Source organism: Mytilus californianus, unplaced genomic scaffold (genome assembly GCF_021869535.1).
Source record: "Mytilus californianus isolate M0D057914Y unplaced genomic scaffold, xbMytCali1.0.p SCAF_3, whole genome shotgun sequence".
In the NCBI taxonomy this organism is placed as follows: Eukaryota; Metazoa; Mollusca; class Bivalvia; order Mytilida; family Mytilidae; genus Mytilus; species Mytilus californianus.
Genome location: NW_026262679.1, coordinates 33,361,079 through 33,380,253, shown reverse-complemented (window position 1 = coordinate 33,380,253; position 19,175 = coordinate 33,361,079). Strand labels below are relative to the sequence as shown.

Sequence of the window (19,175 nt, the reverse complement as noted above, 5' to 3'; positions counted from 1 at the left end):
AAGCACAATCTGTCTTCCACTATGATTGAAAACGTTTCAACTGCTGACAGTAAAAAATAATGAACAAGCCTAAATTTTGTTAATAGACACAATGGAGTCAATCATTTCATAAGAAATTCTAATTAATTCAATAAGTAATTTAAATTAATTTTTCTTCTGGTCGTGATTTAATTATTCATTTTACTGCATTAGAAATTAACCTCAAACCGCAGTTTGAAATTGATTTGAGTTATATATATCTGTTTACCACGTATGCATCATAAATCAAAACATTTAACGTCAAAGTTTTGCTGGTTACCTACCTTGATTGACTGTTCTTTGCCGAGGTAAGTAGTATTAATGATTTCCATATGAATTCATGGTACCCTGTATTTATTAAGCATTATTGACATATACAAATATACGCCTAAAAATTGTTATACTGTGAATTCTCGAGAGGAAAAAAAAAATTTATGTAAAATTCTAAGGCTACGCGACGAAAAACATACGGGACGAAAAATTACTACATGTGTTTTGTGTATGTTCAATATGCCAAATATTTGAAATATCGCATTATATTTGTTACTTCTGTCAAATGGAAAATTCATACTCGGCTTTACACAGTTTTTATGTTTTATTATTGGTTTAAACATTTTTTGACAAGTAAGGACACGAAAATTGCTACATGGAAAGTTACTGTAATGGTCGTCGCCGTCCTTCAAGATTTTATGTACGGAGTTATTTATTATTATGAATACTTTTTTTAGGGCAATCATTAAAGAAGTTGCCAATAATGTTTGTAGTATACATCTGTTATTCCTTCTTTGAAATGCATGAAGAAATCGAGTTATAATAACGCTAACAGCACTTTTCCCATTTTACGTTTAGAGGTAGAAAACTCATATTTTCAAATTCAAACTCGACTGCGATAATGATTCTTATGAGAATTTTAAAAGACAATTCGCCATGTATTTTACATTTTCTGAGAGTTACCTTGAAACTTCAGCATGATTTATTTTCAAATAAAAGAAGTATGTTAAAATACATTTCCCCCCAAGGGTGACTGGAGAATAGAAATATGCTCACCATTGGTCTTCCTTCGACCGGCAGTAAAACACTCGCCAAAGTGGGCGTCCGTTTGGCTGTGCAGGATGTATAAGTTCACAGCCATGTCCGGTCAGAATAGGGACGTTAAATCCGATGCCTCGTGTAAAGAGAGTGCCACGCTCTTTGCACGTTAAGAACCCTTGCAACAACTCTTTGAGGGGTCCGTAGATGGCCTGTTGCAAGGCTTAATTTCTGTACTTGTCCACAATGAACTCATTTTCCCGTGGTATTCCAAATTTTCCCGACCTTCATCCCGGACGGCCTCTTTTACAGTACCTACCCATTGTATTTATTTTTAATTTGTTCTCGTCCTGAACATGCGTGAAATATTTGCCACTGGACGTTAAGCAACCAACAAACAATCAATCAAATAAAATACGTTTCGTAACAATTCAAAAACAAAAAGCCCTATATATTATATATAATATATAATAGTTAGAGGTTATACAACTTGTCTACACTTAGGCTCACGGTGAGTTTAACATATGGTATAGAGTTTCATGTGCAGGAAGAGTTTCGTTCATAGTAAGATTTTGGAAGGAATCTTAAATGACCTTTTGGTAACCAATCACTTTTCTATTCTATATCTACCAATTACACGTATGTCATAATTTTATTGAGCAAAACTTTTCCGACATTCCTCCCTAGCCACCAAAGTTTTAGAGCCTTCTAAAGTTATTTATTGTACATGTAGTTCTCGTTATTTGAAGAGCTGATTTTCGTACTGAATACATGACATATTTGTAGAATACGTTGCACAAATAAACCCTTAATCAGTTGAAGGATGTTCGCTGGTCTTGTTTTTTGGCTTCTTGTCAGATATTCGGAATCAACTGGTTTTATCCATGTAGAGCCATTAAATATTTTGCCTACTACCTCCTACTTTTCTTTTCATAATTATTTAACTATAGTTTAAAAGACCATCTTTGATAATCTTATAAAATCCTTGTTAAATTTTCATAGCTGTTAAAAATAAAAAGGTGTTAATGTTAAATGTATAAATTTTTTTTATAAAAGAATCATTTCCCGCCAAATTTTCAATGGCGTATATCTCAAAACCAAGGACATGGACCTTATAATTTTATTTCCTGCTACTTAGTTCCGGTATTTATATACTATCTTCTAAAGAGCTTGTTATTTTGAAAGTTCTAACCCATGTGTAACCAGGAGAGCTCTTATATGACTATTTTGTTGCCATGTGTTTTATATTTCAAATATTCCTAACCTACTTGAAATTTTTCATGGAGCGCTCATTTTCGTGGTTGACATAGATGCATAAAACATAATATATGTCATTTAAATCTTCATATAGATTTTACAAAACTATCGACATGCCAATGCGTACAACACGAATTTCCACGAAATTACATGTCAAACGTAATATGAAAATAATCTTTATACGTCATACAAGTTACATCTAATTTCATATCACCATGGAAGCCAAATTGTCGGATAAAAAAATGTGGAAATGAAACCCATCATTTTCTTATAAGGACATTAATCTTGTTACAATCCTTTACAGTAGGATGTCATTACAGGTACCCCAACACTATATTAGCCAACCAATCAAAAAGAAGGAATTGTGTAATACTACGTAAAAAAGACTAAGAAGCGTAAATTAAACCACAAAGTGGGTTAACATTGATGCATAGGTGCACTTTTGTAAAAACAATCAAATTTATCGTACATACATGTATACATGCAAATATACACTAGGATTTAATGGGCTGGAACGTCTTTTGTAAGAAATGTGCAGATAGAGATAATTACGTACACTTGTCAGTATCAGGATTTATGACCTTTTTCTTAAAGTTTCCGAATCAATTGTTATAGATACACAGTTTGTTTCAGTTACTTTGACATATTTATGTAAATGACGGATGCGTTTCTCAATTGAGTTTCACAAATATTTGGTATTCTAAATTTCATACATGTAGGTGTCAAGTTTTCAAACCTCTCTCTCAGGAAAAAAAATGCTAGCGTGAGATCTGCCGTAGAACATATCCAAGGTATTTTAACTACTTTTTTGCCAATCAACGTTCATGAATAAACTAGTTAAACATATGTAACTTGCCATTCATCTTGGAAATAAACTCTTCATATATAGATACCAGGATTGAAGTTTTGTACGTCAGACACGCATTTCGTCTATAAAAGACTCATCAGTGACGCTCGAATAAAAAAAAATGTTAAAAGGCCAAATAAAGTACGAAGTTGAAGAGCATTGAAGACCCAAAATTCAGAAAGATTTTGCCAAATAAAACTAAGGTAACTTATTCATGGGGAAGAATATCCCGGTAAGCATTTCGAAAAAAATTAAAGTTTTGTAAACTTAACATTGCATAAATACAATCTTTCTTGAATAATGTGAAAGTTTTCACAAAAAGTTACCACTTTAATAAAATACTGAAAAAAAAAATTTGAGGAGACATCCATCGATATTTGAAAAGTTTAACGATTGATATTTCTTTATTTCCATTTCAACGATACATTCCTGAGAATGAAGATAACATTATAGTTAATAGTCCATGTCACAGATTACTGTAACAGTATACATCCAACTGCAGTAATGTATTTATCTCTCTAGGAAGTAATGTATTTATCTCTCTAGGACGTAATGTATTTATCTCTCTAGGAAGTAATGTATTTATCTCTCTAGGAAGTAATGTATTCATCTCTCTAGGACGTAATGTATTTATCTCTCTAGGAAGTAATGTATTTATCTCTCTAGGAAGTAATGTATTTATCTCTCTAGGACGTAATGCATTTATCTTTTTTACTTTCTGAAGCATTATTGAATTTATTCTTTCAAAATAGATGTACATTTTTATGCATGTAGAAAGCACGTAAAATCGATGATTATGTGTTGCTTAACGTCCTATGGCAAATATTTCAGGCATGTTCAGGACGAGAACAAATTTAACAATAATTACATTAGGTAGCTCCTGCAATAGGAGCCGTCCGGGAAATTTGGACTGCCACTGGAAAATTAGGGTATATTGGATAAGGACAGCAATGTTGCCTTGCAACAGGTCACCTACGGACCCATCAAAAGAGTGTTTGCAAGAGCGCTTTCTCTACTCAGGACATCGGATTTAGAGTTTTCTTCACAGCCAAACGGACGCCCCACTTTGTCGAGGGTTTTACTGTCAGTCGGAAGATGACCAAGCGTGACTATATTTCGAATCCCCAGTCGCCCTTTGGGGTTAAAATCGATGAAAAACGTTCATCAAATCTCCAATTAAAAAGTCTTTAAAAGTTGATATGTTGTTGCTACACCAATGTCAGCGTTATGTTTATATAAAATAATTAAACTTCCATTTTGATGGATTGAGAATAAAAAATGACGTTTTATGGCTTTAGAAAGTGACGACGTTACGCTAATTTGAACGTTTTTTCGGGGGTATTTTTTCATCAAAAACATCACTGTGACTAATGTATAGCCCCTCCCCCCAAAAAAAACCCGACCATATATTTATTTTACATCATTCAAACGGTTATTTATCTGGTAAAAACTTATAGATTAAAAATATCAATGTACTAGGTTTAGAGAAAGAAGATATTAAAGATAATTTTGACATAGATTTTGGTAGATTTCATTGTCATTGTATACATATGTTGAACTATTCAATACTATTTTAGCAAGTTGAACAGTTAATTGTTTTTTTTTATATTTTTAATAAGAGTCCAGTATGCAAAGTTTGAACTAAGTTGACACACTCATCCATAATGACGCCAAATATTTTGTGGGTGTATACCATTAATTAGTGAATAGGAATAAATTGAATAATTATTTAAATTATAATCCTAAATTGAAAATAAAATATACAATTGACACCGGATGTCATATATATTAAAATAATGTTTCTTTTAACAGTAATGAAATACACGTTCTAAGAATGTATAAGGTAGGCAAAAAAGCCCACAAATGTCATTACGCTGTTTTCACTACAGGTATTTATTTGTTTTCATCAATGACCTAACCTATAAGTGACGCAGTGACAGTCGTCAACACTTTACAAACTAATGAATTATGTATTTCCTCGTTGACTTATTAATAAATATGTTTGAATGAACACTTGTTTTCAATTTGACAAGGAGTCTTTAACTTGAAAGGTGAGATTGTATAAGCCTGTTGTCTCGTCTTGTTTATTGATATTAATTTTAAAAGAAGTTAACTATTTTTTGTTGTATCTTTTTCTGGTTTGAATGTTGTTTGGTATAAAAAATATTATCATGGTTAAGATGTTTAGAGAGTATGCTTTAAATTATAAATTGATAATTTTTTGTGAATTTGTCTCATATTTCTTTCTGTTATTTTTTAAATATATTTTTGTGTGGTTGTTAATTATCATCTTTTACGTTTATATATATATGTATATATTTCTATTCTTACCATCTTATTCATTATTTCAGTTGACAATATGACAAGAATCGTTTTTTTCGTCATCTTAGCAGTTTTATTTTCCGTTGAAGGATCAGGTAAATAAGAGTTATGAAGTTTTACTAGTTATCTATATTATTGTTTCTGATATCTAAAAATAATACGCCTCGTTAAACAATTTAATACTCCAATTATCATCTTATCTTTTATTTCTAATGTAACAAACATCTAAATCGTATTAATTTTTTCCTTTCAAGTTACAAATTTAAGTTCAACATTTTTTTTCTTTGACAGTCTAAGATTACAGCTTGTACTTTTGAAATGCGTTAAAAATCTATTCAACCTTCAATGTTATTGTTTAAAATATTATTAAAAAAGTAATAAATGCAATAAATTTGAAGATAATAATACTTGAAAAAGATTGAAAAAGATAATTGAGAGCCTTTTTATTGAAATAAGTTTTTATAAGGTATTCTATGATATCTATAAAAGACGATTTGGCTACAAAATATTTATTGCATTTTTCTTTATTCTCTTTAAGCGTTATATGGCCAAAGACAAGAAATGCACCAAATTAGCTTCCCAACTGATGACTTCAACGCGGGAAATGGTATTGTACAACATCGTGGACATTTAAGTGGCGTTGATTTTAGCCAAGCAACTCTCAATAATGTGGGTAACAGAGTCAATCAACAGAACCACATTTCGCACCCTAGTGATGACGTTACTGCACAAGATGGTTTATCACAAAATCATCGTTTATCAACTGGCGTTGATTTTAGTCAAGAAACTCTCAAAACTGAGGGTAATAAAAAGGACAAACAGCAACACCAGAACATTGACGATGTTTCACCTACTCATGATGTATCAATTACACAGCACGGTATGACCGTGGCTTGGCCGACTACGGGAGATGTCCAACCACGTAACCCAGTTCTTGACAATCATTTTAAATTAAGTCAACCAGGACAGAGTCTGATGCAGTTGAAAAATACACCGAATTATGTTTTGGTTCCTAGGGATTATGTATTGAACGCTGGAGCAGATTTAAATCCAAATTTCGACTTTAAAGTTCGTTCGCTTGTCGATCCAGCCCAACACTCGTCAACTAAAAAATATGTTGTCAGTGCAGTAAAAGACTCATCAACTCAACAAAAAGACATATCAAGTTCTAATTTTCAAGACCGTGTTATGGACCAACAGCATCGTCTTAGTTTATCACCATTTCTTAATCAACACGCGTCAACAAAACAAAAAGTTGTCCATGCAGTTCAAGACTCATCAACTCAACAAAAAGACATATCAAGTTCTAATTTTCAAGACCAAGTTATGGGCCAACAGCATCGTCTTAGTTTATCACCATTTCTTAATCAACACTCGTCAACTAAACAAAACGTTGTCCATGCAGGTCAAGACTCGCCAGGTCAACACAAAGACATATTAAGTTCTAAATTCCAAGACGATGTTACGGGCCAACAGCATCGTCTTAGTTTATCCCCATTTCTTAATCAACACTCGTCAACTAAACACAACGTTGTCCATGCAGTTCAAAACTCGCCAATTAAACAAAAAGACATATCAAGTTCTAATTTTCAAAACAATGTTATGAACCAACAGCATCGTCTTACTTTATCACCATATCTTAATCAACAAAATTTAAAGTTGGAAGCACCGTTGCCAGTCAATAACTTCAAATCGTCTAAATCCGATTCTAACTTTCAGCAAACTAATCCCGAACCACTGATGGTCCAAGAGTCTAATCCTGAATTTCTACCAATGGGTAACCAACACAGTTTTCAGTTGAACGCACCAGTGGAACTTCACAATTTAAAAGATATCCTACCATCTCAAGATGCGAGAATGCACATGGTCGTTGATGACACATGGTCAAATCACATCGGCAAACCGACAGCGACGTCATTTAAAGAGAACAATGTGTTTAACGATAAAATGTCAAGGTTTAATGGCTTGAGGGTATTAATCGCAGAGCAGAATAAAGGATCAAAATTTCACCCCCGTCAGCAATCCAGAGGACGAAAAACAGTACATAAAAAGAGACAAGCAGGTAATTTATAAACCATGTAATGAACATTTCTTAATATTCTAAATACCAAATGCTAGTATACATGTTAGTTCTCTATATCAACGCCACGGCCAATAATTGCTTAAATCCAAGTCATTTCGAATCTGTTGACAATCATGCCACATCTCCTTATTTTATAAGCTTGTTCGCATATAGACTGGCTAGAAATTATTACAAAATTCTTCATGTATATTAACTTTAATCAATCTGGTCAGTGTTTGTGTTGTTTTACTTTAAATAATTTGATATTGGAATATGATCGTTGATGGTCTCGGTTAAATTTTATGAACAACCTTTTAAAGACTGCGTACGATTAAGAAATGTACATATAGGACACGAAGACCCAAACTGCTTTGACACCCAGATGTTTAGTTTAAGACTTTTTGTGATGTATTATGTTTTATTCATACTAAGATACATTTTTCTGTTTTTTATATTCTATAATTGGCGAATGATATTTTCGGTGAAAAACTTCGAAGTAGAAGGTAATCTTGGTACTAATATCTTAAAACTACTACTTTCCGTAAGATCTTTTGCCAACATTTTGCCATTATTGTTTTGAATTATTTCTATGAGAACAAGCAGTGAGTGGAAATCCAAAATGTTAAATTTCTATTGCAACAGCAATTTTTACCCATATTATCGTTTCTTAAAAAAATACAGTTGAAAATGAAGCTGATTTTCAAAATCGGTACTTGAGAAGAAAAGCGATCATTTTGCGTAATAAGATAATGAAAAGGTGTTGGAAATCATATATATAAAACGATTTAAAGAATTTATTTTGCATAAACTATAATTTTTGAAACTTGAAAGTAAAATGTGTGAAAAGAATTATAACAGAATTCATTCCTATTGACGTGTTGAGTATTATTTATGATCGTTGTAATAATACGGGTTATATGTACGAATTTAACCACAATGATACGAAATGAAAACAACAATTTTCGACTCACGATAAAGGGAACAATGGAGTCTGTTTTTATCAACTTTTTAAATGTCCAAAAATAAAAATTTCTCAGTTGTGTACATGTACCCCAAAATGTTTTATATTGTTTGACTTATCAACATAAGTTTATTTTTTTTTTACTTCTTTTCAGTTCTCTATCTCATTCTGTTTTTTTTCACGTAGATATTTCAAAATGGTTGCTGAAATAATTAAAATCTACAGAATAATTGTAATTAATTGAGTGAGGCAAACATTCAATATAAAACATAAAGATGATTTTTTTGTTTCTAGTTAGAAAAGTACAACTGGCTAGTCATCGGGAAACCATCAATTTCGCTAAGTTGGCTCCCACTCTCTCATCAGGTAGGGCTTTCCAGTCTAGATCGGGCAATGCACTACATGAGAAGGGGTTTTCACCAACGACAAACACAAGAATTGCTTTAGCTTCCAACCGACATGTAGAAGGAAGTCAATTTGCTAAAAACAGAGTACCATCAGTGACCGGTAAGACATTTGGAGGAGAACCAATACCGGCGATGCAAAACAGAGGATTTTTTCCGCAGCAGACACTGGCAGCAACCACCGACACGAGAGAGATTTCTCGAAAACGGTTACCACCAATGACAGAAATTTTTGGTGGAGCTTCCTTGTTTAAACCTCGACCACATGTTATTAAATGTAATTATTTATCATTATTTTAAATATTTATCATATTGCTCTAAACAGTCGTCCTTTGAGCTATCATTCGAGGAAATCTAGAAAATCATACAACTGCATGTACGTTAGAAAAACTGGGTTTATTGATATATATACATTAATGTCGCTTTATCATAGATTTATTTTAAAATCGTTAAAAGTATTATTTTGATTTGACAATAGAATGGTACCGGTCCCGATTTCGTATGGGGCGACTAACGCTTCTATGAGCCACGCCTTAATGACCAAGACATTATTATGACATATTACATTGAGTTAACTTTCTTATCGCATCATGCAAGGAAGACTTTTACTTCATCGAGTGAAACTATTTTAGCATTTAACTTTATATTCGAACTGTTTGCATTTAAATATAAGTTTTGATCATATCTTTCATCTGTATAAATAATAAAGATAGATAACGGAATATAACAAAAGTTGCTTTGTATGTTTGGTTATTCTTATAGTTTATAATCCTTATATATTGTTGCAGTTTTCCATATGAATCCGAAGACTCAAGATTTATTAAGTTTCCGAGGGGTACGTATTTAATTTTATTATAGAAACATACTTGATAATACTTTTTTTCAAAAATAAAAAAAAAACCTGCACATATTATATGGAAATCGCTGACTTGTGGTATAAGTGAAACAACAAAACAGCTACATGTAAGTATAAAGAAGCATAAATGCATATTTGAAAGAAAAAAAGTTCGCCGAAATTTGTTTTGGTTGATACAATTGTAATATTTCTTCGTGGTTTTCATCTTTCATCATACTAAAATATATACCTCTATAAAAATGCTCTAAATAATGGGATAGTCACAAAACGAAGATCATGGAAATACAAATAGATATACTGTTTGTGATTTTACATATAATTTGTTTATATAGTTTGATAGAAAAAAAAATCATATATTTTTTAATGTTCAATGACCTCAAGACGATGGAGTACAGGATACATGTAACATTTTGAAATAACACTAACGGTACCAGTTGTGTATTTCGACAATGAATGTCTCTTTAGTGATGCCCGAGGCCAAAGTATTTTGAAAATCTAAAACTGATTAAAAATCAAGAGTTAATAAACCAAAAAAGAAGTATAACCAAAACCGGGCAAGGAATCAGAACTAATGTTACAAAGAAAAATTAAAAAAAATTAGAAAAAACAAAAAACAAATGGAAAGATACAACGGAGATCAAAACATTTTATAATTATTATTGTTTCTTTAAATATCTTATTTTTTTTTTATCTTTTTCAGTGAGAAATGTATATATTGAAAGAGAGACAACTGCGACAATACTGTGATATCTTGATGCGAAAATCCAAAGACTTGACACTATACTTTTACTTTTTATCTCGTTTATGCTATAACCATTGTATATAAACATATCATTATTTATTTACAAATATAAAATCTATTACCAAGAATATTTTTTTAGTTGTCTCAATTTTATGAATTTACTTAAAAAAAATACTGAAAAAAAATAGACGAAACAGAGTGCTTTAGAATTGAAAAACCACATCAATTAGGTGAAAACCAAGGTTTAGTTTTTTACGTTTAACTGACATTAGTATTCTGTTGAAATAATATTGCTATTGTGTAACAGATTAAAAGAGTAAGAAAAAAAAAAAAAAAAAAAAGAAAAGCAAAAACAAACCCAACATCAACGTGTGGTTTGTTTGATTTTAGTTCCAAGATTTAAAAGTCAATAAAGACTTCAAATCTCTTGATTTCCACTGAATTTGCTATAATTGTAATATCACAAGAAAAACGACCATGCATGATGACATCACGCAAAAAGAACACATTTTTGTAGATCACAAAAACAAATATTTTGTCAACATATCTTCAAAAAAATCATTTAAGAACAGATACCACCACGAATCATGTGCAATACGGTATTAAATTAGATAAGTTTTTAATATTTAAAACTCTTATACCTCGCGTATTTAACTGTCGAGGGTTACATGTAAGAAATATTCGATCACACTGAATGCAGTCGTAGAATATATAGGTAAGCCTAATTTCACTTATCAAAAAAGGGAAAAGATCGAATGATTCCGTAGACGTAAACTCCACATCCTATCTTATTCATATTTACATGTCACCAGTGTAAAGTGGTTGACATGTTTTTTCTATAAAGCCAAGGAAAACGAAATGTACATTATGTTCATTTTGACTATTATTTATTATTATCTTAGTTTTTTGGAACGACAAAAGAAAAGGAAATATTTATTCCCGTATTTTTTCCGTATTTTTGTTTCGTAAATATAGATGTACAGATGTGACTTTTTAATTTTTCTGTTTCGATTTCATTTTGAACTATTTTTTTTTAAAGAATACAAGGTGAAAAGATTATATATATTTCCTTACTATGATTTCGATAGAAAGTATGAACACATGTGACTATTTTTGTCCATCATTGTTCGATTTAAGTTTTATTTAGGAAGAAAATGAAAAAAAAAAAAAATTTCTTTTTCACTAAGTATTACGGAAGCCCTGGAGTGCAATATAAAAAAAAACAACTTGTGCGCACGAGTTACTAACTTGTGCGCACAAGTTACAAGCGTTCTAATTGATATTCGCTCATCTTGCTTTAAAGACCAAACAGAATATTCAGTTCTACCAGTGATTTTTCCTTAAAATTTTGTGTGAAGGTATTTCATGATTTGAGGAACAAAATATGATTAAAAAAAATTGGGGGTCACCGACTTAGTTTTGTCACTATAGCAACCTCAGTTTCGTTTTTTTTCCGAATATTAACATGATATTGGCTTGTTATTTAAACTCTCAAAAAATCCCATTATAGCAAACCTACAAGCATAATTTTTGTTTCATGTTAAACAGAAGATTTGTGTCTATCAAATACAGGTTCAAGAGTTTAAGACTCTTATTGTTTTGATCTTTAAAAATATGATTTATTTCATTCCCGCCAAAAATAAAACGCAAGAATGAAAAACGTTTCAAGTATTAAAAAATATCTACCAGTGATTTTTTCATAAAAAATTCAAGAAGGAAAGTGCCATGTGTACTCTTCAAAATAAAGCAAAAAATGTATATGTCACCGACCTTTCAAAAAAGTTATGATTAATTTTCAAGTTTTTTTCTCGTTCGTTTTGAAGAAAAGAGTTGTCTTTCTTCTGAACATTGAATCTGACGTCATAGTACAAGTTTTCCTTGCTGGCGCACTGTTTGAAAAAAACTGCAAATTGGACGTTTGAAACCCACATTTAAATTTTCAAGAATCAAGAATAACAACTATATTCACCTACTTTATTATCCGGTAATACAAGAGATCACATGTATGTATCAGTATAAGATCTCATGACGTTGTTGCCGCACAAAATTAACCTTCAGAAACACCATCCGTCGGAATGAAAAATTGTTCGAAATAACCTTTTACGACGCTTTAGAAAGGAAAGTCTGTTTTTGTCCTCTCCCTCTCATTAGCAAAATCATTGAAAATAAAAAGAGAAATGAAAGATGACAATGGCTAACTTATAGACTATTTGGCTATATTAGACTAGATGTGTGGGTTTTTTGTCGCGTCAATTTCAGAACTTCGCCCTAGCGCACTCTTTCGCTACTGTTGACAGACGGACAGACATTAGCACGGACGAACTTCTTTATACCATTATGTGTCCCGACTAAGACGAGCGTATACAAATTATTCCATCTAGTTTGTGGATTCATTATTTCTGAATATTTAAAATATAAGAAAATTAAAATTATAGGTATAATATATGAATTAAAGTTTTTGATTCTAAAACGTTTTACATCCATTTAACCTATCATAAAATACGATCCCCGTTATTACTACCTCACGTGTTTTGAATAAACGAGACAGTAAATATAAAATACAAATAAGTTTTTAATTCAAAAATTGATTTAGAATCTAAGAAATAATTTCCCGTTGAAAACTTTAAAGTATTTCTCAAAACAGGATGAAATATTATGAATCTAAATAGCTCATTTTGGAAATTAAAACAAAGACAAGGTTGTATGTATAGATTTCCGGCATTGAAAATTGAAATTTATTTTCAATCTTTCCGGTCATTGTAGCTTTTTGAAAGTGAGAAATTTTATGTTGGATCTTATTCTTGAAACAATTGTTTTTGTCATAAGTTAAATTTACAACAAGTTTAGTTTTAAAAACCGTAAATTTTTATGTTAATTCACATTCACTGAGTATATTAATTTCTTATATTTTTTGCCTTAAGCTTCTGTGAGATCAGGCGAAATCTTTATCATTTCTCCTTGAGACAATTTGAAATGAAACAAATGACAAAAGACAATGAACCTTTATCATTTTTATTTTTACTATAAGATTTTGTCAATTAAGCAATATAGATAAAATTTAACTTCATTGCAAGATCACCATTATTTCACGAGAATCTTAAAAAAATAAGTTAATCTCAACATGCATACGTTGCCAGTATATCGAAACTTTTAGAAAGTATTGTTTATCGGCCTAACCTTCTGAAAACTCAGTTTTGAAAATCACATATGAAGTTAAAATTCTAAGCGTAAGTCATATAAATTTACCAGTGTAAAGTTACACGGGCGTACGAGATTTGCGCCGATTTAAAAAAAAATTTCGATCTTTTATATTTTAATTAATTTGCGCCGATTTGATTCTTTCATTAGCGCCTATTTTATTTTTTTTTATTACTAGTCCCGATACTTTATTTGCTATACAAGTAAATACATGTACATGTAGTAAACCTAGAATGTATATTGCATGGTAATATATGGATATAGATAGTGTTCCCTTATGTTTAAGATAAAATTTGGTCATATTGTTCGAGAACTTCGTTTTGACACGAGAAAGAAAAGATGGACTTCGTTATTGGCAAGTACAACAAGTATAGAAAAGATAAAATGACAAGAAAGGAATATATCAGATGTGTGGCATATAAATTCTCGGCAAGATAATACTAGTAATTCATTGTACTAGTATTACATTTTTATGGATTTTATTGTGGTGCTTTGAAATGCTGTAAATAGAATTTTACTCCGTGATTTTAGTGGATGTAAACAGAGTGCACAAATATCTTTTAAATTGACTTATCCTGCTCGAAATTCTACTCCCACCTCCCCTTTGTGAGCAGGGGACAACAGTTATATACATGTTATAATTGACAATTCATAACATATGTACAACTGGCTAACGGAAGAGGTTTATATGATAAATAAAAAAATAACTTTCACCTAAAATTTACCTGTACACAATTGGCGCAAATGAAAGACAAAATCGGCGCAAGTGAAAGAAAAAAAGTGAAATGCAGATCGGCGCAAATGCAAAAAGCCGAGTTCAAAATTTATATTTTTATTATTATTTTTATTAGAACGGAGGTTACAGATAGTGTAGTATCTTTTCACTGAGTCACTTAGCGATCTTGGACTGGTACAACAAGTTGATGGACCCACACATATCCGTGGACACACGCTCGATGTTATCATAAGTAGAGAAAACAGTTCAATCTTGTTGGGTGAACCGTCAATCGAAGACACGCAAATATACAACGATAAAAGCAATGCGTCCTTAGATCATTTTGCTGTTCATAGCCGAATCAATCTTAGCAAACCAGCAAGACTGAAAAAATCATTGACAATCCGAAAGATAAACAATATCGACGTTGAAAGTTTTAAGGCTGACATCGACACGAATTGTTTCATTCACAACAATGATCCTGACATTGAGAATTTGGTTAAATCGCATAATTCCGATCTCAAGGCAGTTTTAGACAAACATGCACCGGTTCAAACAAAAATCATAACGATGCGACCGAACACGGAATGGTATGGCGACAAAATCCGCAAAGCAAAGGTCGAGCGTCGGAAAGCTGAGAGAACTATGCGGAAAACAAAGCTCGAGGTTCACAAGTTGATATACAAAGAATTATGTGTCACATCAAATAAAATACTGATACAAAGTAAAACTGATTACTATTCAAACAAAATTTCGGATATTGGAAATGATCACAAAAAACTTTTCAAATTAACCAACGGACTTTTGGGAAATAGTAATGACGTCATCCTTCCATCACATCAAAGCGAGTTTGAACTGTCAAATCGTTTCGGACATTTTTTTCTTGAGAAAATCGAAAACATCAGGACAAGTTTACTTTCGGCGAATAATTCTATCGACGATATTGACCCTCTACGAGCAGATATACGTTTTGAAGGCAACACTCTCACCGACTTCCAACCTGCGTCAATTGATGAAGTGTCGAAAATAATTCTAAAAGCGTCAAGTAAATCTTGTGAACTCGACCCAATCCCGACTACGCTTTTGAAAACTTGTGTAAACAGCATTGCCAGCAATATTACGATGATCATAAACAAGTCATTATCAACTTCTACTGTACCAGTATCGTATAAAGAGGCTATTGTGCGACCTCTGTTGAAGAAACCCGGTTTAGATAAAGACACACTGAAAAACTATCGCCCGGTTTCGAACCTTCCTTTTGATTCTAAAGTTCTCGAAAAAGTTATTGAAAGTCGTCTAGAAGAGCATCTATTGTAAAACACTCTTCATGACCCTGCTCAATCTGCCTATCGTGCGGGACACTCAACCGAAACAACGTTACTTCGAGTTCACCATGATATTGCAAGTGCGCTAGACAAAAACTGTTGTGCCGTTTTATTGATGCTCGACCTTTCTGCGGCGTTTGATGTGATTGAGCATAACATTATCGAAGCTAGATTAGAATATGCTTTTGGAATCTCAGGTTCTGCTCTGAAATGGTTACTCTCTTACCTCCGAGATAGGACACAGCGTATAGCAGTAGGCTCGGCCCACTCCAACGAATTTCGTCTTAATTGCGGTGTGCCGCAGGGCTCCGTGCTTGGCCCAAAGCTATATACTATATTTTCGAAGCCGATCGGCGAAATCTGTAGACGTCACAACATGTCTTATCAATGCTACGCCGATGATACGCAGATCTATTTAGTTTTCGAACCTCTTGATAACTGGAAAAACACATCGAATCGAATTGAGGACTGTTTGGCCGATATAAGTTCCTGGATATGTGTAAACATGCTTAAACTGAACGAGGACAAAACGGAACTGATGCTATTTGCTCCGAAAAACCGAGTGAAAGATTTGAAGGATTGCAATCTCACCTTTAAAGGAAACATCATTACAAGTTCTGAGTGTATTAAAAATCTGGGTGTTCATTTTGATAAGACTCTGTCAATGCACCAACAAGTCAGTTCAGTTTCGAGATCATGTTTTTATCAAATACGAAATATAGGCCGCATACGTCCGTACATCAACGAGGATGCATGTAAAACTCTGGTCAATTCGTTAATCATTTCTAGATTGGATTATGGCAACGCTTTACTCTATGGACTACCAGCTTACATGATTCAGAGACTACAAAGGGTTCAGAACACTGCTGCGCGAGTGGTTACAAGAAAAAAGAAATACGAACACATTACTTCGACACTTGAGTCTCTTCACTGGCTGCCTGTGCAATACAGGGTGCAATACAAAATATTATTATATGTATTCAAGTCCGTGAAACATGAAGCGCCATTATATCTTAGTGAACTTGTAAATTTATACAGGCCATCAAGATCATTAAGGTCTGAAAACAACTTAACACTCGTAACTCCTATTGTGCGAACCAAAACCTACGGCAATAGAAGATTTGACCAAGCAGCGGCCATCCTTTGGAATGCATTACCAAAAAAACTTCAAAATGCAAAGTCGGTGCCTGTATTCAAAAAGAACTTAAAAACTCACTTTTTTCGACAAGCATTTTTAATCCCTTAAATTCGTTTCTGTGATACATTGTGCCATAGACGTTAGCCTGCTTTTGATTTATCGAACCTTTCTTTTAACTGGAGATATGTTTCATTTATAATATGTACATTGTATGTTTTTAGTAGCACACATATTTTTCATTTCAGTAACTATATTTTTACATGGTAATATTCCTTTTTCATCTTTTGAATACGTTTTCAAATTTTTAACTTATATTTGATAATTTTTAATAGCAATCTTATTTTAGACTTTTTTGGCTATTTATTTTACCAACTTTATTCAGTATAATTTTATTTTGATTCATTGATATATATATTCCACTTTTTTGTAAAAATTTCCACATTATTAATCCTTTTATCTAGAAAAGTTTTAACACTTAAATATTTATTTTGTGTGTTCATGTTTTATATTTTTATCACTGTCTGTGTGTATATTTCGTTTAACATGTGATGTAAAGCGCTTTGAGTAATATTGTTTTAGATTTAGCGCTATAGAAAAATTGTAATAATAATAATAATAATAATAATAATAATTGTGTCCATTTGTGTTTAATTTCCACTAGGTATCAGTGCGACGCTTAATTCCACTTTTCTTGGAAGACGTAATTTTAAGCGTACACCATGTTGGAATCCGTGAAAAACGCGAAATAGGACGTTATAATTTGACGTTTTTTTCATGGCTAGAAACAACGTCATAGAGCTTTTATGTCACTACCAAGTTGTGTTAGTTGATGCGCATCAACAATAGGCTGTTTGGTCTTTAAAAGCTCATTATGCACATAGTTTACTTTATATGCACATATTTTTTCCTACATATGCACATACTTTTTCTTTATATGAACGTCGTCTGGTGGTTTCATCTGTAGTCACTTGTTTCAAGTAAGAAAGGGTCAAAAGTTGTACAAAAAAGAGGCAGTTTTATAAAACTTAGTTTAAATTGCCTATTTCTTTACCAATTTTAATGGGTTTCTAAAGTCTTCACTATATATCTGTTGATGTAAATAGGTTTCTATTATTATGATGTAGTAGGTGGGACCGATTAAAGATGGGGAAATTTAAATTTGTGTTTTAATGCCCTGCGGCTAGGTGAATGGGATATTAAGTTTTACCCTTGACCGTATGTCTTTCCGTCTGTCCTATCATCCGTCTATTTGTTTTCGGCACTCTAACTTTAGTTTGTCTTTTCTTAATTTGATGAAGCCCATGTACATAAAAGTAAGAACTATAACACGCAGACAGAGTGCTAATGTGGACCGTGAGTCACTTATCGTCCTTGAGTTATACCCCTTTTTAACTTGGAAAATTGCTCTTCTATTTTGGTTTCCGCCCTCTGTCTTTAGTTTGCCTTATTCAAATGTAATGAAACTTACAATCAATTTAAGAATAACAACAGTCAGATTTCGAATTTGGATAGTAATTCACTTTCTACAAGTATGCCCCTTTATAATTTGGAAAATTGAAAAGCTTGAGCTGGGACATTCGCGTTGTCAGACACATTCTTCTTTTATTGTAATATTATGTTTTTTTTTTTGTTGTTAAAAAACTAGCAGCAGCAGTATGCAATTTGTCTCTGTGGGAAAAATCTATTCCCAGTGGATGGAAAATGATTTACTCCGTGTTTTCGGCTCTCCCTTGACACCATTTGCGAGTATGGCCTTGAGAAACGTTGATAGTCCGTCGGAAGGGGACGATAAATGGCTGACCCGTGTTAAGAGAGAGCCATATCTCTTGCACGTAAAATATATCCTTGTAGATTTCGAAAAAGAGCAGGCTAACGCCGCTACAAGGCGGCACTCGCACCCGCAAAGTAGAAAGGGATTAATATAAGTCGCAATGACTTGTTTCCCAATCCACTATAAATAAATATGTTTAAACTAATTTTCTAGTACTTCGTTTATCTCTCGCCTGCAACGAAATCGCAGAGAAAGACATAGGTACTAATATCCATTTTTGACACTCTAAAAGTAATTAATTGAACTGTTTTCAAAGGCCTTATTTGAAAAATTTATTACCAAGTGTACTAGTAAGTAGAATAGATAGTTTAGTAGTGGAACAATGGCTTGAAGACGACATACATCTATATTTGTAAGGAGTTTTGTGCAGCTTCGGAATCAAGTACATAGTTGATTTTTTAAGTTTTCCTTGTTAATATAAAAAAGAAGATGTGGTATGGTTGCCAATGAGATAACTCTCCACAAGAGAC

The 19,175-nt window shown here is 32.4% G+C and overlaps 1 protein-coding gene across 2 annotated transcripts; it reads left to right on the top strand.

Annotated features, from left to right (window-relative positions):
- Positions 1-269: 269 nt before the first annotated feature.
- Positions 270-10,626, top strand: LOC127734382 (uncharacterized). 2 transcript variants are annotated; one of them, XM_052244219.1, is made up of 6 exons: positions 270-326; positions 5,503-5,568; positions 6,012-7,535; positions 8,791-9,177; positions 9,689-9,735; positions 10,457-10,626. In XM_052244219.1, exons 2-6 carry the CDS (start codon positions 5,511-5,513, stop codon positions 10,457-10,459), a joined length of 2,019 nt encoding a protein of 672 aa, XP_052100179.1. In that variant the 5' UTR covers positions 270-326; positions 5,503-5,510; the 3' UTR covers positions 10,460-10,626. The 2 variants fall into 2 exon arrangements, with proteins under 2 accessions (XP_052100179.1, XP_052100178.1); XM_052244218.1 differs by lacking the exon at positions 270-326 and adding an exon at positions 5,130-5,202.
- The last annotated feature ends 8,549 nt before the right edge of the window (positions 10,627-19,175 follow it).

Excerpts from the sequence above, each read along its gene's own strand:
- LOC127734382 (XM_052244219.1), top strand. The coding sequence starts at position 5,511 with ATGACAAGAATCGTTTTTTTCGTCATCTTAGCAGTTTTATTTTCCGTT. Across the intron at positions 7,536-8,790 it reads ACATAAAAAGAGACAAGCAG|TTAGAAAAGTACAACTGGCT; the intron begins GTAATTTATAAA and ends TTTTGTTTCTAG. Across the intron at positions 9,178-9,688 it reads TCGACCACATGTTATTAAAT|TTTTCCATATGAATCCGAAG; the intron begins GTAATTATTTAT and ends ATATTGTTGCAG.